At 50.0% G+C, this 25,368-nt stretch overlaps 8 protein-coding genes across 8 annotated transcripts; 5 read left to right on the forward strand and 3 right to left on the reverse strand.

Moving 5' to 3' along the window:
* Positions 1–800: 800 nt before the first annotated feature.
* On the forward strand, positions 801–2,219 carry PtrM4_038290 (NMDAR2-C domain containing protein; the record flags this gene model as incomplete). The annotated part of the gene is made up of 1 exon (XM_001942424.2): positions 801–2,219. The coding sequence occupies one exon, from the start codon at positions 801–803 to the stop codon at positions 2,217–2,219; it is 1,419 nt and encodes a 472-aa protein (XP_001942459.2).
* Positions 2,220–2,945: 726 nt separating this feature from the next.
* PtrM4_038300 (uncharacterized protein) lies at positions 2,946–7,772 on the forward strand (the record flags this gene model as incomplete). The annotated part of the gene is made up of 1 exon (XM_066104275.1): positions 2,946–7,772. The coding sequence occupies one exon, from the start codon at positions 2,946–2,948 to the stop codon at positions 7,770–7,772; it is 4,827 nt and encodes a 1,608-aa protein (XP_065958839.1).
* A 290-nt stretch (positions 7,773–8,062) lies between these two features.
* On the forward strand, positions 8,063–11,953 carry PtrM4_038310 (uncharacterized protein; the record flags this gene model as incomplete). Its single annotated transcript, XM_066104276.1, has 1 exon — positions 8,063–11,953. One exon carries the CDS (start codon positions 8,063–8,065, stop codon positions 11,951–11,953), a length of 3,891 nt encoding a protein of 1,296 aa, XP_065958840.1.
* A 1,211-nt stretch (positions 11,954–13,164) lies between these two features.
* On the forward strand, positions 13,165–13,872 carry PtrM4_038320 (uncharacterized protein; the record flags this gene model as incomplete). Its single annotated transcript, XM_066104277.1, has 1 exon — positions 13,165–13,872. One exon carries the CDS (start codon positions 13,165–13,167, stop codon positions 13,870–13,872), a length of 708 nt encoding a protein of 235 aa, XP_065958841.1.
* A 329-nt stretch (positions 13,873–14,201) lies between these two features.
* Positions 14,202–14,500, reverse strand: PtrM4_038330 (uncharacterized protein; the record flags this gene model as incomplete). The annotated part of the gene is made up of 2 exons (XM_066104278.1): positions 14,202–14,209; positions 14,326–14,500. The coding sequence occupies 2 exons, from the start codon at positions 14,498–14,500 to the stop codon at positions 14,202–14,204; spliced, it is 183 nt and encodes a 60-aa protein (XP_065958842.1).
* A 530-nt stretch (positions 14,501–15,030) lies between these two features.
* PtrM4_038340 (uncharacterized protein) lies at positions 15,031–17,595 on the forward strand (the record flags this gene model as incomplete). Its single annotated transcript, XM_066104279.1, has 1 exon — positions 15,031–17,595. The coding sequence occupies one exon, from the start codon at positions 15,031–15,033 to the stop codon at positions 17,593–17,595; it is 2,565 nt and encodes an 854-aa protein (XP_065958843.1).
* A 455-nt stretch (positions 17,596–18,050) lies between these two features.
* On the reverse strand, positions 18,051–21,266 carry PtrM4_038350 (RecQ, Superfamily II DNA helicase; the record flags this gene model as incomplete). The annotated part of the gene is made up of 1 exon (XM_066104280.1): positions 18,051–21,266. The coding sequence occupies one exon, from the start codon at positions 21,264–21,266 to the stop codon at positions 18,051–18,053; it is 3,216 nt and encodes a 1,071-aa protein (XP_065958844.1).
* Positions 21,267–21,997: 731 nt separating this feature from the next.
* PtrM4_038360 (uncharacterized protein) lies at positions 21,998–25,322 on the reverse strand (the record flags this gene model as incomplete). The annotated part of the gene is made up of 2 exons (XM_066104281.1): positions 21,998–24,625; positions 24,687–25,322. 2 exons carry the CDS (start codon positions 25,320–25,322, stop codon positions 21,998–22,000), a joined length of 3,264 nt encoding a protein of 1,087 aa, XP_065958845.1.
* Between the last annotated feature and the right edge of the window lie 46 nt (positions 25,323–25,368).

Genomic DNA, 25,368 nt, shown 5'->3' on the forward strand with positions numbered 1-25,368 from the left:
AATATTGTTTGTAGTTTTATACAGTGTCTGTCTGTTGTTTTGTGTAGGCGTCTGTATATAGGGATCTACAAGAGAGAGAATAGATCTATACATCTAGTGCCTGGTCGATGTTTTGCTCGTGCGTGTGCTAGTGAAAGCAGGTGCTGGAGCGGTTCGGTATATGGGGTCGGTATATCGAGTCGGTTTAGGGCGTTCGGTAGAGAGGGCGTTTGGTGTAGGCGTCTGTATATAGGGATCTACAAGAGAGATAATAGATCTATACATCTAGTGCCTGGTCGGTGTTTTGCTCGTGCGTGTGCTGGTGACAGCAGGTGCTGGAGCGGTTCGGTATATGGGGTCGGTATATCGAGTTGGTTTAGGGCGTTCGGGTATAGGTAGCATCTAGATATATAGGCCTATTACTTTGCAGCAATAGAGATATATACCTAAGGAAGAGCCGTTGCTCTGTCGGTTTCGTAGAGGGTGCCTTCGATCGAACATCTAAAATCAGTTGGCGCACGGGCCATTTGCAGAGATTTCTCTCAACTAAGGCCAGGTAACAACTCTGTCAAAGTTGCAGCGGCCAGCGCGCCCGCCACAACGCCTGCACGCAAAAGCAGACGTTGGAAACTGATTCTAGGAAGGCATTTCAATGGAATTGAGATGAAAAAAGGGTAATCCAGGACCTTTTTGTCATCTCGAAAAGTTGGTGTTCGATGGAGTAAGAAGAGTAAAATAGCAAGGCTTTCACTACTTTCACACCGGTACGGCTAGAAGAACTAGGTATCCTTCTAGTGTAAAGTAGCAACAACAGAACAAAAATGCCGCCAGACAGCGACAATATCATAGTGCAGATCCCAGAGGCAAGCGGAAACAGCACTAATACCGCAATCTATCTCGAAAATGATATCCAAATGGGTATAGAAGAGGACCAGACACCAGCGACCCCAACCCAAACTCAACCTAACCCACCTGAACGACTAGTCCCAATCATGAACAAACGACCAGCCCTCTTCTCTCCTGTATACGACAGAACAGGAAGAAATCCATTCCAAAAGAATGACTCTGACAAACCAACTGCAAAAGATCCAGAACAGGCAATCCAATGGGCTAGAAACCTGATCCTCCAAGCCTCTATTATGACCAACTCATATGAAGAGCAAAACAAGCTACTCGAACTACTAGACGTATTTAGAGACTACACGGAAAAAGGGAGAGTTACAAACCAGATCTCGGACAAACTATCTGCCAAGCTCGCCTTCCACTCAGCTACTCTAGCAAACGCTTCAGAAAAAGCAGCAAAGACATTAAAGAAGGCAACAGCCACAGTAGCTGGTCAAAACAACCAAACAGTAGCAGTAGCAACAACGACAACAAACACAAATGCTCCCCAATCATACGCAACAATTGCAGCTCAACCATCAAAGAACGCCACTTGGACGACTGTAGCCCCAAAGAAAAAGCCAACGCCTAAGAAACTAATTACGCACTACCAAATAGTTGCAACACTAGAGGAAAACCAAACCATCAACCCGCTCCAAGCACGAAACAAAATCAACGAGGCATTCCAAAAAGCTGGCATTGCAGGACCTGTTATCCAACTAGCAGCTCTTAGTAAGAGAAACAATCTCATACTTACTACTACAAGCGGATACTCTGGAGAATTCCTTCTCCAGCAATCCAACATCTGGATGGATCTCTTTAACATCAAACACGCTCAACCACTAGAATCTTGGACAAAAGTCATAGTCCACAACGTCCCTACAACCTTTGAAGGAGCAGACACGCTAGAAATCCTTCAAACTGAAATCCCTACATACAACAAAGGACTACAAATAGTTGGTAACTCCTACTGGCTTACAAAAGACTGGAAGAACAAGCAAAACAGCTCTATTGTTATTGCTTTTAAAACAGAAGCTGAAGCAAAGAAACTAGGAGCGAGGATCATTATCCTTGGAGAGAGCCTCCGTACTGAAAAGTACAGAAGTATTCCAGCTACTACCCAATGCGACAACTGCCAAGGCTTTGGCCATACAAAGCTTAAATGCCGGAACCAAACAGCATGCCAGCTATGTGCGGGGACCCACCCTACATCGCAGCATAAATGCTCCACCTGCACGACAAGTGGGAAGCCTTGTATCCATACACTCCCAAAATGCTCAAACTGCAAAGAACCTCACTTTGCTAATAGCAGAGACTGTGAAGTCCTCGCAGCTATAACAAACAAGGAGAACTGTTGAGAATACAGTCCGTAAGTGACTTGGTGGTATCAAGCGGAGGAGTAGTCACATGATTGGTGACACGTGCAGGTGGGTCCTAGCGGGGAGCTTGGACGCAGCTGCACGCAACACGGATCTACGAACGTGTGAATAGCTCCTTAGTCAATACAATACGAGTCGTACCACCACTACCGTTGTGCCTTAGAGAGCGCTCTATTAGGTAGTCATACTACTACTAATAGTGCCAGCTTCTCAATAGGTTATGAGCCCGGTTGCTCGGTGCTCTACGGTTCGGCGACCCACCAGATCAAGGTGATCTGAAGCCACGAAAGTCGAGACGAGCTTCTCGCACACGGAAGACGAGACGAGCTTCTCGCACACGGAAGACGAGACGAGCTTCTCGCATACGAAAGACGAGACGGGCTTCTCGCACACGGAAGACGAGACGAGCTTCTCGCATACGAAAGACGAGACGGGCTTCTCGCATACGAAAGACGAGACGGGCTTCTCGCACACGGAAGACGAGACGAGCTTCTCGCATACGAAAGACGAGACGGGCTTCTCGCACACGGAAGACGAGACGAGCTTCTCACACACCGAAAACGAGCATACGGTTCCAGCTAGAGAAAGCTGAAGGGCGCAGACGCCAAAACGTTTACAAACCCACTAAACACCCCCTACACCTCGAAACCACACACAACTACGGCATTTGACGCGTCACAGACAGTCAAAAGCACAACCGCGAAGATGGGCAGCGACGACAGATACGATAAGGAGCCTAAGATCCCAAAGCTGACGAAGGAGAATCACGAGAAATGGTTCCGCAATAACAAACTGAAGCTGAAGGGAAAGGGAATCTTCTACACTATCGAAGTCACGAAGCACGCGTACGCCTGGATTGCACGACATGGAGCTGGCACCTCCACATCAACTGCCAACACCTCTCAAGACCCGGCCGGCACTGTCAACCCTACAGAACAAGCAAGCGTCCTAGGCCTGACAAGCGACTTCGAACGACTGGGAGGTACATGGAACGCTGAAAAGGCAAAGGAATACGACAAGGATGAGGCTAAGGCACTGTTCTACATCACAAACAGTCTCCTTGATGATGACGACGCTCTCGCAGACGAGTACGAGACTGCATCTGCCCTCTGGACCGCACTGAAGGTCAAGTACTCAAAGACTGATCAGTTGACAGCCAACAACATCATGACCAAGCTTCAGAACTTCACCTGGAAAGACGAGAAGGATGTCGACTACACGTGGGCAAAGCTAAAAGAATACCGCCGCAAGATTATTGCAGCTAAGCCTGCTGCCAAGGGACTCTACAATGATGAGGCACTTCTCCAGATCATGCTACGCGCTCTTCCAGAAAGCTACGGATCAGTAATCGACTATCTCGATGTCCAGACCTCTCTCACGGTTGACGAAAAGATTGCTGCACTCCGCACGAAGGAGCTGCGACTGAACGACACGGCTGAGCATGCAAATGTAGCATTCCCGAAGTACCGTCACCCGAATGACCATAGAAGCTCGGACTCCTCGATGCGCGACCGCCCCCGTTCTACATCGCCTGAATTAGGCCCATCCACAGGATGCCTCCATTGTAAGGGAGAACACTGGGCCCGAGACTGCAAATACAAGGGTGAAATTCAGGAATTCGGAAGAAAACTTCGAGAGAAAGACGAAAGAGCTGAGAGACGCGCAGCCAAGTCGAAGAGACCTTCTAGAAATGAGAACAAGAAGCGATCTGACAAACCTGTCAAGCCTACAGTCAAGACAACCTCGAGGCGCAAGCATGGGTACGCAGCCAAGAATCAGGATTCTGACTCTGGAACGGACAATGGCTCCTCAGGCACGGACAGCGAGACCAGCCACGAGTCTACATCCGTGGAAACAGAATGTACGCAACACTGCCATATCTCTGCGGAACAAGCTAGTAAAAGCACACCGGCGAACTGGATTGCTGATACTGGTGCTTCATCACACATGACTGACAAGAGAAACCTGTTTAGAGGACCGCTAAAGCGCACGCCGCTCACCACTATCCAGGTTGGGGGAGGATTTCTTCATTCTACCCAACGTGGTACTGTTATGATGAAGGCACTGGATGGGACAACAGGATTACTCCGAAAGGTTCTCTACGTACCTAAGCTCGGCGTGAATCTAATCGCAGCAAGACGGTTGTGTAGGGAGGGACTTCAAGGCATTTTTGATGACAAGAACATGTATTTTAAGGACAAATCAAGAATCGCAGTACAAGCAGCACAGAAGGACGGTCTGTACATCGTAAGCCACATTGCAAGCAAGTACTCAGGAAAGGCGTTTATTGCAGGCAAGACTCGGACCGACAGCAACGATCAAAGCACTGCGGAGGAAAGTCAGGAGACACAACCCGAGACACAATCCGACCAGGACCCAGACGAATCCGAAGAAGACAAGTCCACGAAGAAAGATCGCCGGAACTACAGGCTAATGCACAGACGGTTTGCTCACTACGGCCCAGCAATGCTACGAAACCTGTATAAGGTAACGACAATTGAAAAGATTAAAGTACCCCCAGCCCACAGGCGCTTCTGTGACCCATGCCTTAAAGGCAAGATGAGGAATAAGATGAACAAAATCCTAGCAGAACACAAAAAGGAGGTACTAGCACTAGTATCTCTTGACTTAGCTGGACCGTTCCCTACATCACTCCGCGGAAATAACTACCTTATGCAAATAATCTGCAACCACTCCCGAAAGAACTGGTCGATACCACTGAAAACCAAGGACCAGGCTATCCTAGAGCTACGCAGATGGAAGGCAAAGGTAGAGCTCCAGACTGGGAAGAAGGTGAAGGCCTGCAGATCAGACAATGCGCCAGAACTAAAGCTTGTGATAAACCAGTGGGAAACTGAAGACGGGGTTCAGGCCGACTACACCGTAATTGCGAGCTCGAATCAAAATGGACCAGTGGAGCGAAGCATCCAGACTGCCGAACACGCAATGAGGGCAATGCTCGATGATGCACAACTTCCTATTGAGTTCTGGGACGAGGCCGCTGAGGCTGACGCCTACATCCGCAATAGACTGCCAACAGGACCGCTGGTCGAGGGAAAACCCACGTCTCCAGAGCAGGTATTCTCAGGGAAACGCCCAGGCGTAGACCACGTACGAGTCTGGGGGAGCAAGTGTTACACCTATCTCAATCCAAAGACGCTGCCAGCGAAAGGGAGATTAGACAAGTTAGTGCACCGTGGTCGAGCAGGCGTCTTTATGGGATATTCTGAAACTACAGACAAGCAGTTCAAAGTCTACTCTCCTGACCTTGGATATACGCATAGAGTTAGCGTCATCCAAACTAATGAGAAGGTGCCAGGGGGAAAGATAGACCTGAACTTGAGAGTCAAATCAGGTCCAATGGGCACATCTAATGAGCTCATCCCACGGAAAGCCAGAGGAAGACCAAAGAAGAACCTAAATCAACTAACTAAACCCGACGCCCTGGATGTTGATATTGAACTGCCGCCATCATCGCCGCCATTGCCGCCGCCATCATCGCCGCCACCATCGCCGCCATCACCGCCGCCACCATCGCCGCCTACGCCAGCACCTGCGCACCCATCACCTACCATCACTCCACCCGCGCCAACAGTAGAGGATGAGAGCGAAGAAATGGAGGTAGACGAAGTTACCAACCCAGTAGCAGCCGAACCATCAGCTAGGTATCACTTCAGGACTCGGACCCAAAAGAGAAAGCGAGATACATTTGACGACATGGAGGATGAACATCGCCAAGCCAAAATTGTCAAAGCTATGCTAGCTGTCCTACGAGAGAGCCGAGCTGACGAAGACCCCACAACTGAAATACCGACATCTACGCACCACCATGAAGAGTCTGCACACGAGACGATTGTTAAAGCCTTCTATACGGTGATTGTAAGTGGAAACCTCGATGTCACGGGACGAGCAGAACTTAGCGGCAAAGCTTTCGCAGCAACAGAAGTTAAAGGCATTAGAATCCCTCAGACCTATAAACAAGCTATAAGCGACCCAGAGAACGCACTGAAGTGGAAAGAGGCAATTGAGGAAGAGATCAGGACTCTTGTGGGGAACGGAACTTGGGAAGAGCTTATTCCACCCCAGGGTGCAAACCTCGTCACCACAAAATGGGTGTTTACTGTCAAGCTTAAAGTTGATGGTACGATTGAGAGGTTCAAGGCCAGACTTGTTGCTCGAGGGTTTAGTCAACAACACGGGATTGACTACACCGAGACTTTCGCCCCGACAGTACGAATGGACACCTTAAGGTTATTCCTTGCTACTGTTGCCAAACAGGGCATGGAATGCTGGCAGTGGGACATCAAGAACGCATTCACTGAGTCATACTTAAAAGAAGACATCTACCTCACAACACCAGCTGGGGTAAAAGTTAAGAAAGGCAACGTTCTGAAGGTTTTGAGGAGTCTTTACGGACTTAAGCAAGCTGGACGAGATTGGAACCTGCTACTTAAGGGGTTCTTAACTGAGATCGGTTTTACACAGAGCCTTGCAGACCCCTGCCTATTCACGCATAAAGGCAGAGGTATTTCACTACTGGTTTATGTTGACGACATTGCTGCTGCCGCGAAACTCACTTCAGACCTAGCCTGGTTCGACGAAATGCTCCTTACGAGATTCAACTCCAAGAACCTGGGGGAGATTCGAAAGATCCTTGGAGTTAGAGTCACCCGCGATAGAGCTAACAAAGCTATTTACCTCGATCAACAGCAGTACCTAGAGACAGTCCTAGATAAGTATGGTATCACCTCAGCAAAGTACAAGTCAAAGAAGATCCCTGCTGCAGACTACGAACACCTAAAGCCTGCTACTCCTGAAGACGCCAGAATCGACTCCACACAATATTCACAGATTATTGGAAGCTTAATGTACGCAATGGTATTCACGAGACCAGACATTGCCTTTGTACTTGGACGACTAGCCCAGTACATGAGAGACCCTGTAGAGATGCACGGGACTGCGTTAAAGAATCTAATGAGATATCTACGGTCAACAGTAAAGCAGAAGATTCGCTTCGGTCCAGGAGGAGATCACCAAAACGAGTTTGGGATCTACACCGACGCTGACTGGGCAAGCGATAAGACAGACCGGAAGAGCATGTCTGGGGGAGTCGGAATGTTCTATGGAGGACCATTCTCTTGGGCAGCAAAGAAGCAGAAGTCAGTGGCAACCTCAAGTGCTGAGTCTGAGTACATCTCACAAGCCATGTACGCCAAGCAGGGACAGTGGGCAGCTCAAGTACTCAGAGATCTCGGCCTGCACCAATACGTCAATGAGAACGGTATCACAGTCCAGATGTACGGTGACAATCAGGGAGCGATTGCACTGGTGAAGAATCCGCATCTGCACGAACGTTCTAAGCACATTGACATCTGCTACCACTTCATTAGAGACCTAGCTGAGCAGAAGAAGCTCCAGATTTCTTATATTCCGACTGACGAGATGGTTGCCGACGGAATGACTAAGCCACTGCAGAGAGTTGCTTTCGAAAGGTTTAAGAAGATGCTGGGAGTTATTGATGAAGGGCACTAGAACAAGTCACGTAAGGCCTGTGGGGGAGTGTTGAGAATACAGTCCGTAAGTGACTTGGTGGTATCAAGCGGAGGAGTAGTCACATGATTGGTGACACGTGCAGGTGGGTCCTAGCGGGGAGCTTGGACGCAGCTGCACGCAACACGGATCTACGAACGTGTGAATAGCTCCTTAGTCAATACAATACGAGTCGTACCACCACTACCGTTGTGCCTTAGAGAGCGCTCTATTAGGTAGTCATACTACTACTAATAGTGCCAGCTTCTCAATAAGAACCAATATACAACAGAATGTTAGACAGCATTAAGATTCTCCAAGCGAATCTGAATAAGAGTATCCAGGCTACAGAGTCTACTCTTCAACTAGCTGTCGAACTAAGGGTTGATATAATTGCAGTCCAAGAGCCTTGGCTCACACCAACAAGAAACAACGACTACGCTGATACTAGGTCCACTAGCCACGCAGCATACCTCCAAATTCTCCCACAATCCGAACCAAAACTCCGCCCTAGAGTGCTATTCTATATCTCTAGAACGCTATTAGCAGAAACCCACCTACTAGAAGGTTTTACGTCAGATCCAGACGCTATAGCACTAGTAGTACAGAAAGGAAACCATAAGTTTAATATCTTCAACCTATACAACGAGAGAGGTATAGGAGATATAAAGACTATCCCAAGAGTTCTTCTAAACACAAACACAAGACTACCAGAGTCATCTATTCTACTCCTAGACGCAAATGAGCACCACCAGTGGTGGGACCCACTATGCACATCGACGAGCCCAGGAGCACCCCCATTTGTAGAATGGATAGAAAGCCAAAACCTTAGCCTTCTAAACACACCAGGAACGGGCACTTTCTTTAGGCCACACCTATCAAGAGAATCAGTTTTAGACCTATCCCTAGTTACCCCAGACCTAGCTGACAAAGCTATTGACTGGCAAGTCACTACGGAGACTGGATCTGACCACTACGGCCTACTCTTCTCAATTCGATCAGACACCGACCAAGTAGACAATCCAATAAACCAACGCAAGTTTAACACAAAAAAGGCGGATTGGCCACTTTTTCAAAAAACCCTAAACGAGGCTATTCAAAACAACATCACGCTACAGCACATAAGCGAGATAAACGACCCTAGGAAACAAGATTGCAAGAATCTAATTCTAGAAGAGGACCAGGAGCTTCAAAGCAAACTAGAGGAGATAGGGGAAGCAATTACGCAAGTTATCCAACTAGCAGCTGACAAAGCAATCCCAAAAGTCAAACTAGGTCCTAAACCAAAACCCTGGTGGAACCAGGAGCTTACTAAGCTAAGAAGAGAGCTTACTCACTGCCAAAGAGTCTACACACAACAATTGCAACAGTTGTCCATCCAAGAGGCATATCTATTCAAGAAAGACTTCTTAATAGCGCGGAACACCTACGCAAGAGCAATCAAGGATGCCAAGAAGAGACATTGGAATAGCTTTCTAGAACAAGAAACCCCACAGTCTATCTACAAAGCTATGGCATACACAAAGGATCAAAAGGTCGAAAAGATTCCACCTATCCATGGAGAGATACTAGAGAAAACATTCAAAGGAAAGTGCAAGGCCTTTAGAAAAGCACTGTTCCCTCCTCCTCCAACAGCAGAACTACCAAGCTTTCTAAACTATCAAGAGAGCATTTGGGACTGGCCGCAACTATCAATTTCTGAACTAGAACAAGCCTGTTCTAGTAAAGTTAAAAGTAGTACACCAGGGCCTGACGCCATTACTCAAGATATTATAACCGCTACGTTTAAGTTCAACCCAGAGATCCTCTTCATCGCCTACTCAATCTTGTTCAATTACGGATACCACCCTCGGTGCTGGAAAGCAGCTACAGGAGCAATTCTCAAAAAACCATCTAAACTAGACTACTCTCTCCCGAAAGCTTATAGAGTAATTACTCTCTTAAACAGCCTAGGGAAGGTACTAGAGAGAATTATCGCCAAAAGACTAGCTAGTCTAGCAGAAACCACAAACCTCCTACACCCCTCACAAATTGGAGGTAGAAACAAGAAATCTGCAATAGACGCCGCTCTCCTCCTAGTAGACCAGATTCAACACAAAAAACAGCAAGGCCAAATTACTTCCACAGTGTTCGTGGACGTCAAAGGAGCTTTTGACCACGTCATACACAACCGATTTCTAGACCGACTTAAGAAACTTGGACTCCCAATTAGCTTAATTTGCTGGGCGAAATCCTTTCTCTCCAACAGGACCCTAAGACTAGCATTCGATAATAAGATTGAAGAATTTAGCAAGATTAGAGCAGGCATCCCACAAGGCAGCCCAGTATCACCAATCTTCTTCCTTATCTATATCCGAGACCTATTCCCAGCCTTACAAAGCTTTCAACTATCGTATATCGACGACCTATCTCTTACTACCTCATCAACCTCTCTAAAGAAAAACATAAGAGCACTGCAAAGAGAGATAGCTACACTCTTTGCCAAGGGAGAGCAGCTAGACATTATCTTCGACACATCCAAAACAGAGCTAATCCACTTCACCGCTAAGAAGGAGAGGATAGAAAGAGCCCTCATACTCCCAAACAACGACCGGATAGAACACAAAGACACTGTCAAGTGGCTAGGTATCTATCTAGACAACCGACTATCATTCAAATCACATGTGTCTATACGTGTAAGCCAAGCCAGACAAGCTTTCTACAGGCTAGGAAGACTAGCGAACATTGAACTCGGCCTATCAACACACGCTATTAGACAACTATACTTAGCATGTGTAACCAGCGTGTCAGACTACGGAGCACAAATATACTGGCAAAACCAACCCTACGCTACAAAGAAACTACAGTCACTACACAACCTGGCTTGTCGAAAAACACTAGGAGTGTTTAGAACAGCACCAACAGTCCCTACAAGCCTCGAAGCGAGCCTACTACCACCAGCAATTAGGCTTAACTCAACTATCCGGAACTACGCAAGCAGAGCAAACCTGCTAGCCAACACCCATCCAATTGCAAAGGCAATAACTCGGATCCAATCAACTAATCTCCAACGCTCAAAGAAACCAAACCAGCACAGACAGCTACAAACTATTACTAACGCAATTCCTAAAAACAACAAAAGGGACACAGAGCAGACTATCCCATACCGGTTTAGGCCATGGGATACTCTAAACTATACCGTAACAGTCTCTCAAAAATCCAAAGAAGAGGAGGCAAATGCGCACCAAGCCTACATTAAAACAAGGCTAGACAATTACACGACAATATACTCAGACGCCTCGCAAACACAAGAAGGAAAAGGAATAGGAGTTGGGATAGCAGTCTACAACTCAACTCAGCAAGAGATCTACTCAGAAACAGTTAATATCGGACAATACCAGCTAGTCTACAACGGCGAACTAGAAGGGATCACACGAGCATTCGAATACGCAGCAAAGAACGCTACAACCGACCAGGAATTTGAGGTCTACGCAGATAACCAAGCAGCAATCTACAGGCTTAAAAACCTATCAGATAACCCAGGACAGCATTGGCAACTCCGATGTCTAAAAGCGGCAAATACGATCCGACGAAAACAAGCAAACATCCACCTACTCTGGGCACCTGGACACACAGATATAGTTGGAAACGAAAGAGCAGACTACCTAGCAAAAGAAGCAACCAAAGAGGACCCCAGATCAACAACAAAGAGCATTGCCTACCTGGGCACGACAATCAAAAGGATACAACAAACGGAACAACGCCAAGAGTATGAGAAATACAAAGCAAGAGCAACCGCTCTAAACAAAGCTACCTACTCAGCCAAATACCCTCTTAAAATCAGCAAAACCATCCAAATGCCACAGAACACGAAAAGAGTAACCTCTAGCGCCTTCTACTCTCTTAAGCTAGGACACGGATACTTCAACTCCTACCTAAAGAGATTTAAGAAACGAGACTCTAATCGCTGCACCTGCCAAAACATCCAAACGCCAGAACACCTACTACTGTACTGTCATCTATACAAAGACCATCGAAAAACGCTCCTACAAACAATCAAACATCGCCCAGTCACACTACCACTACTACTCCACACTAGTATAGGTATAGAAGCAACCCTAGCTTTTATCACTAGCACCAGAATAGGAACAAGAAAATGGTACCTAGGACAGCCAACAGAAGACCTACAGAGAGACACTGTATAAAACTAAAACCACAACCCTCTCCTTTGCCACAAGAGCCCGCTGCTACATCTCTTTCTACTTATCAAACTGCTCTTTAGCACCTGGCAACAAACAGATACAAGCTATCTTTTGTAGAAAAGCCAAAAACCATATTAGCGAACCATACCAGAAAACCATGTAAATTAGAAAAACCAAGATAGAACGGCCTTCGGCCAAAGTCCTACATAGTCTCTGACTGAAAAAGGACTCTAATGGAATAATAATAATAATAATAATACTCTTACTACTCTTACTACTCTTGCTATTTCTACTATCCCTGCCGTCCTTGCTCCTCTCGCCTTCTCCGCTGCTCTCGCTTTGCCCGATATCCCCCTCTGTCCTTACTACTCGCCCTGCTCTTAATATTCTTACTATTGCTCCTGCCGCTACTGCTACTGCTACTGCTCTGCTTCTATCGCTGCTGCGGTATCCCCTCTTGCTGCTCTCCTTACACTCGCTACTGCCCTTTATCTCCTACGCCTCCTTCTATACCTGCGGCTTCTGCGGCTTCTGCGGCTTCTACGGCTTCTATAACTTCTGCCGACGCTGCGGCCCCTACTCTCCGCATCCTCGCTGTTAATTATAATTCTCCTGCTCCTCCTGCGCCTACGGCTACTGCGAAGCTTCTATTGTTGTTGCGCCTCCTACTTTTATTGCTCTTGCTACTCTTACTTCTATCGCGCCTGCGGCTCCTGCTCTCCTACTCTCGCTATCCTCGCTTCTCTCACAGCTGATCCCGCTATCCCTACTATCCCCGCCGTCCTCGCTGCTCTCGCTGCTATCGATATCCTCGCTTCTGCTCCTCACTCCCCACCGCTCCTACTACGCCTGCGGCCGCTATAACTACTTCTGCCCCTGCTCTTGCTTTCCCTACTGCTCTCGCTGTCCCTGCTGTCCCCCGCTGCTCGTGCTACTCTCGCTGCTTCTCACTTCCTACCGCTGCTACGGCTTCTACAACTCCTTTCGCCGCTGCGGCTCCTACTCTCGCTGTCCCTACTGCTTGCGCTGCTCTTAATATCCTCCCTATTTCTCCTACCCTCCTATTGCTCCCACGCCTCCTGTTCTTAATATCCTCGCTGTCCTCGCCTTCGTCGCTGTCCTTACCGTCGTCGCTGCTCCCGCTACTCGCTCTGTTCTCGTTACTCTCGCTATATGCGCGGCTCTCGATGCTCTCGCTGCCGACGCTACCTATCATGTCGCTGCTCTTATTTCTCTCGCCTCTCTCGCTCCCTACGCTCTCGCTACTTGCCATCTCGTTGCTCTCGCCTGCCTCGCCTGCCTCGCTCTCCTTGCTCTTGCCGCTCTTGCTGCTCTCGCTCTTGCTGCTCTCGCTCTTGCTGCTCTCGCTCTTGCTGCTCTCGCTCTTGCTGCTCTCGCTATTGGAGCTACTCTCGCCGTCGTCACGACCCTCGCTTTTCCTCCCTGCTCAAGCTGCTATTACTGCTTACGCTGCCTGCCATCAAGTTGCTCTCGCTGTTCTCGCTATCCTCGCTGCCCTCGCTGCCCTCGCTACTCTCGCTACTCTCGCTGTCGCCACTATCGCCACTGTTGCAGCTATTGCTCTCGCTACCAACGCTGCCTGCGCTCTTACTGCTCTCGCCGCTCTCATTACCTTCTCTGCCCTCGTCTTTGTCGTTGCTCTCATTGCTCTCGCTGTTGCCGCTGCTTTCGCTACCTCTAATATCTTTACTACCCTCGCCTTCGTCGCTACTCTTACTGCTGCTACTATCGTCACTGTTGCTGCTATCTCTCTTGCTGCTAACCCTGCCTACGCTCTCGCTAATCTTGCTGCTCTTGCCTTTATCGCTGCTTACACTATCCGAGCTACTCGAGCTGTTGGAGCTACCCTCGTCAACGTTACAACTCTCTATATTTCCTCTACTCGCCTATTAATCTTGTAATCCAACAAAACTCTCCTGCTAAGTTATTGCTCTCAACCGTCTCTAACAATCGCTTTTTTCCTAAAAACTCAAACAACGTCGGCCCTGCTCCTGAATTACTAACCCCGAACTCCTCTAACCGCGCCGTCCATCGGTTTCCTACCTCGCTCCGCCCTAATGCTATACTTAATAACCCGCCTATTAATACCCCTCTATACTGGCAATCCCCGTCTTGGACTCTCTGATATCGCCCAAAACTATTCCTTTCCCACCGCTTGCATATCTCCTGCGGCACTCCACACCAAAAACAACCCGAATAACGCTCAAACTTAATTGTCTCTTCCATCCTCTTAATCGACTGCTTGATCTGCTGGCTCTCTTGTCGCCAACATTGCCGTACATCGTGTGTGCTCGATCCTTGGCCTACTGCCTCACATAACCCACACCGGTTTATCCATTGCGCCAGCTGCCTACGCAGCCACTCGACGTCGGCGAACTCCTGCTGCCGCTGCTGTATCAATCTCTGTCGCGGGCCGCCTTGTTCTCGTTGCTGCTGATTAAACGTCTGCCGCGCCTCTTCTTGCTCCCTCTCCAATGTCTCCGCCTCTTCTTCGTTGCTGCTGCCGCCCTCCTCCATATCCTCCTCCATCTCCTCCTCCATCTCCTCCACCTCCTCCATCTCTTCCATCTCCTCCTCCATCTCCTCCCCGTCGGCTCTCATGCATACGTCACACCTCTCCTCTCCCTCCTCGCACCGAGCTCGCTCGGCCTCGCGCCTGTCCAAATACCAGACTTTCCAAAAAGCAAGTTGACTTGGATTACTTGCTTGACTTGCTTGGTTTAAACCAAGCAAGCAAGTCAAGTAAGAGCTGGGCAGCTAAGCAAGCAAGTCAAGTCAAGATACTTTGCTTGCTTGGCTTACTTGGTTTACTTGGTTGTTTTAGCGTTACTGTGATGAGGGTGCTAAAACTGCTGTACGGTAGATGTCGCGATGGTTTTGAAGTGTTGCAGTTGCCTCGGTTGAGTCCCAAACAGGCTAAGCGGCTATCAAATAACGTTAGCCTTAGTCTAGCGCATTGCTCCAATCTCGACGTACGCCTGTCTAGAAGCCTATCGCAATGCAGTATCCCCTATAGCAACGCGTTTTCCAGTGATTTATACTGCCCTGATACCCCCAATATGGCCAAACGTCGCCTACCACAAACTTCTGCTCGGAGCAAACGTACGAAAGTAGCCGCTGCCACCAACAACGTCGCCTCAACTCCTGAGGCTTCACCTGAGCCTGCATCTAAGCCTGCATCTAAGCCTAGACCTCAGCGTCGATCACCTCGCAAAACCCTAGCTGCCGCAAGCCAGGCTAACGCCTCGCCGCCAATACCTACCTTCGAGTTGCAGTTCTTAGAGTCGCAGGCGGAGGCTGAGATTGTCGCGCCCACCGAGGGCAGCCGAGCTGGCACGGTGGCTACAACTGAGGCTGGAGAGGGTGGTCAGGATGAGACAAACAGCGCACTAGTTGAGAACTTTGACGGCATTGACTGGGCACGTTTACCTGATTTTATCAAGCCATTGGCGCGTTCTAAGCGCCCAAAAAGTTGGATCTTTCAGTATGGCTACCGCGTTGTTGAGCGCCATGCTACATCTCGAATCTGGTTTGTGTGCAAGTACTGCCATGTACACAAAACTATCGACGCTGGCCGTGGTGGTTTGTTTAACATTACTCAGGCTACAACCTCAGCAGCCACCCATCTCAGCCAACCAAAGCCTGGCCACAACCTTACGAAAGATGGCCCAAAGTTAGCGCAGAGAGCTCGAGGCCAGCTGTCGTTGCGGCAAGCTTTTGACGCTGGTTTAGACGTACAACAAAACACTGCTAACGCGTTTGGAAACTTCGACGTAGAGGGCTTTCGAACAGCCACTGTCATGTGGCTTGTTAACCGAAACCACCCGCTCAGCGAACTTACGACGCCTGATTTTAGAGAGATGATGAGATTTGCCAACCCAGAGGCAGAGGCAGCGTTGTGGGTAAGTAATACCAGCGTTTCTACCTTTGTGATGAGGTTGTTCCGGTCTATACGACCGCAAGTTATCGACACCCTGTCAGGCTCAGTAAGCAAAATACACGTAAGCTTTGATGGCTGGACAACAAAGGGTGGTAAACGTGGCTTCTTTGGAGTAGTCGCTCACTTTGCCGACGCAGCTGGAATAATACGAGACTTACCAATCGATCTGCCTGAGCTCGCTGGCGCCCACACCGGTGAGGCTATTGCCAAAGCTATCTCGACGACGCTCTCAGCATACGGAATAACAAGCGACCGATTAGGCTATTTTGTACTCGACAACGCTACCAACAACGACACTGCGATCGCCGCGCTCGCGCGCGAGTACGAATTTGAGTCCGCTCACCGGCGCCTCCGCTGCAGTTGTCACACGCTTAACCTCATCGGCCAGGCTATTATATTTGGCACCAACAAAGACGCCTACGGCAACACTCAAGAGCAGTACAATACCGAGGAGCAGTATATGCGAGAGTGGCGGAAAGATGGCCCTATTGGAGTGCTAGTTGACGTCATCAACTATATCAAAACGCCGCAACAGTACGAGCTTTTTCGTGGCTACCAGCGCCTTGCCAACAACAACCTGCCTGCTGAAGGGCGTCTCAAAGTACTCGAGCCAGTCAAGCCTGTCGTCACTCGCTGGAACTCATACTATGCTGCTTTTGAGCGCGCTACCAAGCTTCAAGCCGCGTATAACTTGTACGCTGAGCATCATATCAATAGGGTTATCCTTGAAGATGCGCACGCTGCGCAGCGGAATAATAAGCGGCCCGACGCCCCAAACTGGATGAGATCAACTGGGCTCCGAGCTGCTGACTGGGCGGTGATTGCAGAGTACCAGGACTGCTTAGAGCCGCTCAAGTACGCCACAAAACGCCTCGAGGGACGCTCTAAGGATGGCAAATACGGCGCAATCTATGAGGTTATACCCGTTTTTGAGTACGTACTCAGCAAGCTTGAGGCCCGGGCGCGCCCGTTCGAGCACGTCGACTTCAACGCTCATGCCGAGGCTCCAGAGGATCACCTCAACGTCAACCTCCGCGCCGCGTGGAGCAAAGCCAACGACTACTACAACAAGCTCGACGACTCGCCCGCTTACTACGCCGCTGTTTGCCTACACCCGTACTACAAGAACTACTGCGATGTGGCGTGGGCAGACAAAGCTGATTGGCTTACTAGTGCCAACGCGTCGTTCCAACAGCTTTGGGCGGCATACAAACCTCAACGAGCACGCCAGCGGTATACAACTGCGCCGAGTAGCAACAACATAGACGAGGCAATTATTGCTATACTTAGCCGCAACAATGACCGAGAGGCTCCACTTGACGAGTTTGAGCGCTGGAAAACACAAGAGCCGCAGTGGACGCAGGAGCAGTACAACGCAGATGGAAATCCTGTCCAATACTGGATACAACTACTGCCGAAATACCCGCATTTAGCGCAGTTTGCAATCGATATCATGACTATCCCAGCATCAAGCAGCGACTGTGAGCGCCTCTTCAGTGAGCTTGGCGACCTTCTTGAACCTAAACGACGTGCTCTGGGCAGTGAGCTACTCGCAGCTCTTCAATTAGTAAGGTCATGGGTGCGAGCTGGTTATAAACCGTACAACTGTAGCGAGGCTAAGCTTTCAGATGAGCAGCTTGTAGGAGATTACAACATACTAGAGTGGAACACTGAGTTTTGGTAATTTGTATGTAGCTTAATCTCTTTGTAGTAGTCAAGTAATCCAAGTACTTGCAAGTAATACAAGCAAGTCAAGCAAGTAAAAAAATCACCCCAAGCAAGTCAAGTAAAGCCTATGTTTGAACCAAGCAAGTCAAGTTTAGAGCGGTGACTTGCTTTACTTGCTTGTTGGAAAGTCTGCCAAATACCCGTCCAACACTACCCGTCTACATGTCGCCGCCTCGTCTATGCCTTCGACGTATGCTCGCACCAACCGCTGCTCCGCCTCCCCCTGCTTGTCATCCGCCGCTCGCTGCTCGCCGTCCTGCACCATCATGATCGCCTCGCTCCGCTCCCCGTCTCGCCCGGCTCGCCCGCTCTCCTGCGCGTAATCCAACACGCTAAACGGCCAATCCATGTGGACAATGCACCGGATATCGGGCACGTCCACTCCCATGCCCAACGCGCTGGTTGCCACAATCACCCGCTGCTTGCCGCCCATGAACTCCCCAACATGCTTGCCTTGCCAACCGCGTGGTGATGATACGCATGGCACTTGAGCTTCTCGGCTAACCCCTTGACCTTTGGCACTGAGTTGCCGTACACTACAATCTTGCCGCTCTTATACTTTCGGACCTTCTGCTGTACCATCGCCAACACCGTTGCCTCTACCTCCTGTCTCTTCCTCTCCTTCTCTACCCTTACCACCCGGTACGCTATGTTGCTCCGTGCTGTCGGTGCCCTAAACATTCTTACCTGCCCACGCTCAAAATGCATTCGCCGGAATAACTCGTCCTCCTCGCTGGGTGGCAACGTTGCTGTCAACATGACCATCTGCGTCTCTACAGCCACCAGCTTGCCTAGCTGCTGCATCTGCTTGCGGAACGTGTACTGCCGGTTTAACACAATATGGCACTCGTCGATAATAATCCGATCTAGCTGCCGCGTCGCTCGTAGCCGGTTCAAAAACGTTGCAAATTCCTCTCCAACTGCCGACTCGGGCGTCACTAACACCACCGCTGCTGCGTCTGGCGGACGCCGACTCTGCCACTCTACGCACGATATCCCTAGCTTCTTGCACCGCTGTGCCATGTCGCCACGCAACGCGATCAACGGCACTACCACCACCGTCGTGCCGCCCTGCTCTGCCCACGCCGGCAACATGAACAACAAGCTCTTGCCTGCCCCCGTCGGCATCACCGCTACTACGGGACTCTCGCCTGCTGTGATGGCTTTGATCGCTGCCTCCTGAACGCCCCGGAACTCGGCCTTTTCGCCCATCATGCGCTTCAGCTGCGCCCTCGCGTCCATCTTCCTTAGCCGCTGCCACCGATCCACCCTTGCCTCGTCTGCCTCGCTCTCAAACGGCGCTCTCTTCCGCTTGCTGCTTCTTCTCTGGTCGTCCACGCCTGCCTGGAAGCCCAAAAATCTATGCCAATCCGTGCTCGATGCCCGGAACTGCTGCCGCCTATCCGCCACGGCCCCTGACTGCTCCATGATCCCTCGCGCGTATACCAGTCCCGCCACGTGCGACGTATGGCCCGCCTGCTCGTCGGCAATCGAATCTCCTGCCTGCTCCTCAGCCCACTCCTTGTTCTCCTCGCCCTCATCTGCCTGGAACGCTGTCGATCCACGCAAAAACCGCCGGCTGATGCCAATCGCCATCTCCCGGTACCCGGCAAACGTCCACTCCTGGCCCATCGCGATCCGGCTCTCGCGCTTCAACGCCTCCCGCAGCCGATCGGTCGTCCACTTGCGGCCGCTGGGGTCTGCTGGCCACATATGCGACGAAACTGCCTCCTTCTCCCACACCAACGCCTCGAGCCGCTGCTGGAACGGCAACACCAGCCACATGTACCACACTACTAGCTCGCCCACCTCGCGCGGCAAATATCGATGGATAATCTTGACGTCGCCGCTGACTTTGTATCCCTTGTGGTACCGCGTCACAAACACTACCATGCCGTCCTCGATGAATATATTGCGATGCCCCCCTTGCACTGTGTTGCTATGCCGTACGCTCAGTAGCTCCGGCCCTCGCGCTGGCTGCCCGCCCGTCATATGCATCAACACCGCCAGCTTCTCGCGAAATTCTACCACCCGGTCCATGTACCGCTCCACTGCCTGTCGGTCTACCCCTGACTGCGTCCCGGGCTTCATGAACCGACTCCGGATGCTGGCGCTCTTACCTACCCGCTCAAATAACCACCTCTCGCCGTCGACGGGCATGCTTGTGCGATGATCCTTCAAAAAATTCCATCCTGGCCGCTCGTCGGTTGGGTTGTCACGTATGCTCTCCCATGGCACTGCTGGCACCGGCGCTGCCTTGCTGCCAAACATCAACTCCTCTGTCAATAATCGCCGGCTCTCGCTAGCTAGCCCATGTACCATGCCGCGGAACTGCGCCATGCTAAAATGCAGCTCTTTGTACAGCAGCTCGTCGCCGTTCGTCCACTCTACATGCCCGCGGGTTGTAGTGTTGTAATGGATCTTTAATCCATACGTCCGCAAATCCAACATCCACTGCATGGGGCTATGGCTGCCGCGCACCATAAACCGGTCCATCATCCTCTGCACTAACTGCAAACACCCCTTGGGACGCCGTCGCTGGCTCGGCCCGCTCTCGTACGCGCTGTCATCCAAGTCGTCGTCCGTCTCATCGCCGCTATCCTCGTCGGGCCCGGACATCTCTAGTCCCTTCTGCACGACCATAAACCGAGCGATCTTGATCACCGCCGACAATATCGGCGGGTACTGCTCCGGCCCCTTCCACCCGTCCTCCTTGACGCCCAGCACCGCCAACGCGCACACCAGCGGGCTGTCATACTCTCTACGGGTGATGCGGTGGTTAAGTAATGCAATGCAAAACTCCAAACACGCTTTCTGTATCTTAGACAACTTCTTAGGCTCGGGGCCTTCTCCCTGACCTGGCTCTTCCTCGGCTACCTCTATCGACTCGTCTATGTCGTCCATCATCTCCTCGTCCAGCTCTTCTCTCTCCTCGTCCATATCCTCGGCTTCATCTTCTTCGTCTCCCTCTATGCTCCGCTTTGCCTGTTCGATTAACACCTCCCATGCCTCTCGCTGCCGCCGCGTGAACCGATACTTGGGGCTCTTCCACGCGTGCTCTTTCTGTGTGCGTGCAAAAAACATTAACATCTGCTGCCATGGTCGTGTGTGCTTGACAATGGCGTCCTTGTCCATATACGGCTGCAACGGCTGGAACCGGGTTTGGTGCATCTCTGTGCGAATTGCCTCCAACCGTATAAACACGCCAATCCGGTCAATAATCGATGCCTGGCTGAACCGCGCCAATCCATCCATAGCTGCCCAAATCGCTGCTTCCACCGGCTCGGCCTGCTGCTCCTGCCTGGCATCGGGCTCTGCCACGGGCTCCTCGATGCACGCTAACAAATCCGGCCTCTCCATGCCCACTAGGTACGGCAACCACTGCGTCCGCTCCAGCCATGGGTTCACCTCGTCGCGCTCGCCCTCTTGGATCGTCGTCTGCGCACGCCTCTCGATATCCTGCCATGCCTTGGCCATCTGCTCGCCCACTTGCGCCCATGCTGCTGCCCCGTCTACAGGCACGACGTCGGGGCCATCCTCGTCGGGCGGCTGCACCTGGAAATACTGCGATCCGTGCCGGCTCCCGAATAATCGCTGGCAATGGACTAGCCGGTACCCCTTCTCCATCTGCGCTTGCACGCTCTTCTGCTTAGTTTGACTTGGCCGTCCTCCCCTGCTGCTTGCTGACCATCCGTGATCTATACGCCAATGTTTTTTCAAGCTTTTGCTGGTACGGAATACCCGCTGACACTGGCCTGAACCTAGCTGGCACCACAGTCCGCAACAATCAATTAAGTGGGTCCTAGAAGGTTCAGATTGGATTGATTGATTACCGCTTTAAGCCTAGTAGTTACCTATAGGAGTTTAAGCCCTACCTAGATAGGTAAGTGGGTCTAGGAGAGTGACCGGATTGAATTGATTGTTGCGGAGTCTAATGTTAGGTCACCACGTATTGGATTGAACTACACTAAGAGCTGTTGTTCTGTCTTCTTATTATCATGATGATCTGGGGATTTACATGACAGATCATCATTCCGCGTCGGTCCTTCTGCTCGGGCTTACTTCCACGAGCCTCATCCCCCGCCGACCTGGACTGAACCTTACATCTTCTCAACACTCCCCCTCAGGGCAGGTCCGGTCTAAGGACAACTCCTAATTGGTTCTTGAATTTCTCGAATGCGACTCGCTGCAACGGCTTTGTCATTCCATCAGCCACCATATCTACAGTTGGCACCAGAGATGTCAACAAGCAAGTCAAGCTGGCTTGATTCTTATCGATTGCAGATCACAGACCATTCTCTGGGACGTGCCACTGTGCACGAGCCTCTATATTGTCTGTGATCTGCAATCGATAAGAATCAAGCCAGCTTGACTTGCTTGTTGACATCTCTGGTTGGCACGTAGGCCACGTCGAGTTTACCTTGTTCTGCTAGGTCTCTGATAAAATGATAACAGACGTCGATGTGCTTTGATCTTTCGTGAAGGTGAGGGTTCTTTGTAAGTGCAATGGCACCCTGGTTATCTCCTAGCATCTGGACCTTGTTGGTGTCTTTTCCAATGTACTTTGGGAACCCAAGATCTCTGAACATTTGAGCAATCCACTGGCCTTGCTTACAGCATGTTGATAGTGCGATGTATTCAGATTCGCAGCTTGACGTTGCAACAGACCGTTGCTTCTTGCTAGACCATGATATTGGACCTCCGTAGAACATTGCAGTGCTCCCTGAAACGCTCTTTCGGTCTACCATGTCGCTTGCCCAGTCAGCATCAGAGTAGATGACAAATTGCGAGTGTACTCCCCCTGGTCCGTAGCGTAGCTTCATTGTTACTGTCGACCTTAGATATCGTAGCAGGTTCTTCAACGCATGGCCATGATGTTCTGCTGGATCGCTCATGTATTGGCTTAGCTTTCCGAGGGTGAATGCAATGTCTGGGCGTGTAAGAACCATAGCAAACATAAGGCTCCCTATCACTTGCTGGTATTCAGTGATGTCGATTCGGGTGTCGTTGTTAGTGGCTGGCCTAAATGACGTGTAATCTGCGGATGGAATCTTCTTGTCTCTGTGTTGTTTGCTAGACATTCCAAACTTGTCAAGTACTGCGTGTATGTACTGTTCTTGATCGAGGTAGATTGTGCGGCGCTTTCTGTCTCGCGTAACTCGTACTCCAAGGATCTTATGAATCTCCCCTAGGTTCTTGGTGTTGAATCTTCCAGAAAGCTTCTTGTAGAACCAATCAATTTGAGCTCGATCTTTTGCGGCAACAGCAATGTCGTCAACGTAGACGAGGATACGGAGTTGTTTTTCTTCGTGGATAAACATGCACGGGTCGGCAAGGCTTTGCACGAATCCCCATGCCAGAAGTTCTTTCTTTATTAACAAGTTCCAGTCACGAGCAGCTTGTTTGAGTCCATATAGGCTGCGGAGAACTTTAAGGACGTATCCTTTCTTAACTTCTACTCCCTGGGGTTGCTTAAGAAAGATCTCTTCCTTCAAATGCGACTCTGTGAAAGCATTCTTGATGTCAAAGTGAAAACATTCTAGGTTTTCCGCTGCGACAGTGGCCATAAACAGACGTAAGGTGTCCATGCGAACTGTCGGGGCGAAAGTCTCGTTATAGTCTGTTCCGTGTACTTGCGTAAAACCTCTTGCCACAAGGCGTGCCTTAAACCTCTCAACAGTCCCGTCGAGATTTGTTTTGACTGTAAAAACCCACTTTGAATCAACCATGTTCGCGTCTTTTGGCTTTGGAACTTCCTCCCAGGTTCGATTCTCCATTAACGCGATTATCTCTTCAAGTATTGCTGCTTTCCATTGCTTTCCATACTTTGGGTCGTTGATAGCTTGCTCGTGTGTCTGGGGGATCTGGATTCCTGCGATCTCGGTTGCTGCAAAAGCCTTCTCAGATAGTCGTGTTTGCTCTTCTATAAGGCCAGCTTGGGCTAGCATAGCTTTAACGATCTTGCTAAATCTCTCGTCCTCAACAACCTCTTCGTTAGACCTCTTTCGTTTGGCTTGTCTGGTGAAGTATCGTGGAGCCTCCTCTTCTCGTACAGACTGGGTATACGGTTCTTCGGGTCCCTCTTCGTCCACAAGATTAGGAACCCGCTCATCAGATGGTGCAGTAGGGGGAATAGTCGTTAGCTTCCCTGGTCTTCCTCTGTGACGCTTAACTGGTTCGGGAGTTAGCTCTGCCGACGACAGTTCTATTGGGTTCTCGGGAACTGGCTCCACTATTTCTGCAGGAGATGGTTCCATTGGTTCGACAGGAGATGGTTCCATTAGTTCGACAGGAGATGGTTCCATTAGTTCGACAGGAGATGGTTCTATTGGTTCTGCAGGAGATAGTTCCATTGATTTGGCAGGAGGTGGTTCCATTGGTTCTGCAGGAGATGATTCCAGATCCTTCCTAGGTCTTCCTCTTGGTTTTCGGTCTGGCATCGTATTCTGCGTCCCTTGTGGTCCAGCTGGTATGTTTCGCAGTCGTAGTTCAACTTTTCCTCCAGGGGTGTATTCGTCCACTGATAATCGGCTTGTCCTTGAGGTGTATCCAAGCTCTGGCGAATAGAACTTGAACTGCTTGTTTGTTGTCTCAGAATATCCCATGAATACTCCAACTCTGCCACGGTCCACGAGCTTGTCATGTCGTTGGTCTGCTGGAATCGTTTTGGGGTTGATGTAAGAATAGCATTTGCTCCCCCATACACGGATGTGGTCAATGGATGGTTTCGTTCCTGTGAATGCCTCTTCAGGACTGACTTGCTTTCCATTGATCGTGGGTCCTGTGTTTGTGCGGTTTCGCAGGTATGCGTCTGCTTCGACAGCTTCATCCCAAAACTCAATTGGTAAACCAGCGTCTTTCAGCATTGCTCTCATATCAGCTTCAGCGGTTTGGATGTTTCGCTCAGCTGGTCCATTCTGGTGTGAGGAAGCAATTGTTGTAGGCTGAATTTCCACGCCCTCAGAGATGTCAACAAGCAAGTCAAGCTGGCTTGATTCTTATCGATTGCAGATCACAGACAATATAGAGGCTCGTGCACAGTGGCACGTCCCAGAGAATGGTCTGTGATCTGCAATCGATAAGAATCAAGCCAGCTTGACTTGCTTGTTGACATCTCTGCACGCCCTGTGTAACTCTCCATTCCTCGGCTTGCTGTAGAAGTTCTGGTGCGTTGTCAGTTCCAGCAGCTTTAACCTTTTCGCCAGTTTGATGTTCTACAAAGGTCTTCCAGATTTGGAGTTCCCTTTGTGCGTCTCCCTTTTTCTTCAGCGGGATAACCCAGTTTTTTCGCGTGTAACTGTCAATAATAAGGAGGAACCACCTGTTTCCTCGCAGAGATGTTGGAAAGGGTCCTGCAATGTCAAACTGTACTAAGGCTAGCTTCGTGGCCTTATGCTCTCTCAGCTGCTTAGGGATGCTGTTCTTCATTTTCGTCAGAGAACACACTTCGCAGATTTCTATCTTCTCTGGAACTTGAATCTTCTTCTGGAGAGTTGTAACTTCGTGGAGTTTAGCAATCTTTGCAGGTCCTAGGTGTGCGAAGCGTCTGTGATACAGCAAGTATCTCTCCTTTTCATTAACCTTAAGCTCGCTCTTAACTGGTGCATGGAGTTCCGTGCCTAGAAATGCTGTTTCTTGGTATCCATCGGCAATGTGTGACACTACGTAGAGGCCGTCGTCCATAGTTGCTTCAATAATAACCTTCTTTCCTAGTTTGAAGTATAGTGCG

Source organism: Pyrenophora tritici-repentis, chromosome 10, assembly GCF_003171515.1.
Source record: "Pyrenophora tritici-repentis strain M4 chromosome 10, whole genome shotgun sequence".
Taxonomy (NCBI): domain Eukaryota; kingdom Fungi; phylum Ascomycota; class Dothideomycetes; order Pleosporales; family Pleosporaceae; genus Pyrenophora; species Pyrenophora tritici-repentis.